General features: G+C 34.7%; 1 protein-coding gene across 1 annotated transcript in view; it reads left to right on the forward strand.

Annotated features, from left to right (window-relative positions):
- LOC116706702 (cholesterol 24-hydroxylase) overlaps positions 1-427 on the forward strand; it is a 136,259-nt gene that overhangs the window by 133,309 nt on the left and 2,523 nt on the right. The window contains exon 8 of the mRNA XM_032543643.1: positions 1-61. Coding sequence (XP_032399534.1) covers positions 1-61 — 61 coding nt within the window. The remainder of the gene's footprint in view (positions 62-427) is intronic.

The raw sequence follows: 427 nt of genomic DNA on the forward strand, positions 1-427 counted from the left end.
TGTTGGGATGAAACAGGAGATCAGTTATGATGATCTGGGGCAACTGGTCTACCTCTCAAAGGTACGTGGAGTTAGGATGAAGATGGTTTTTAACATTTTTAGCTGTCTCTAACACTGAAGGCCTTACTCTAGGAAATATCTTTAGGAGGCACATGTTTTCAGAGGCGTATGTGAAGGATTTACTTATAATGAAGAATTACTTAATAAATGAACACTTACTCAAAGAAAATCATTGCCTTTGTAATTTTCCCATTACACTCTTCAGCAGTGATGCATTTTGTGAATACTGACTCTCAAGTTAGTCTATATGATAAGTGTTCTTGTTTTCAATTTGAAAAATGACTCCATCTACAGATGACACACTAAACTGAGATTTGCTTCCTCTCTCTAATGCTACTTAATTTTACTTGAATACATTTTATCTTTT

The sequence above is a fragment of the Etheostoma spectabile genome, chromosome 18 (assembly GCF_008692095.1).
Source record: "Etheostoma spectabile isolate EspeVRDwgs_2016 chromosome 18, UIUC_Espe_1.0, whole genome shotgun sequence".
In the NCBI taxonomy this organism is placed as follows: domain Eukaryota; kingdom Metazoa; phylum Chordata; class Actinopteri; order Perciformes; family Percidae; genus Etheostoma; species Etheostoma spectabile.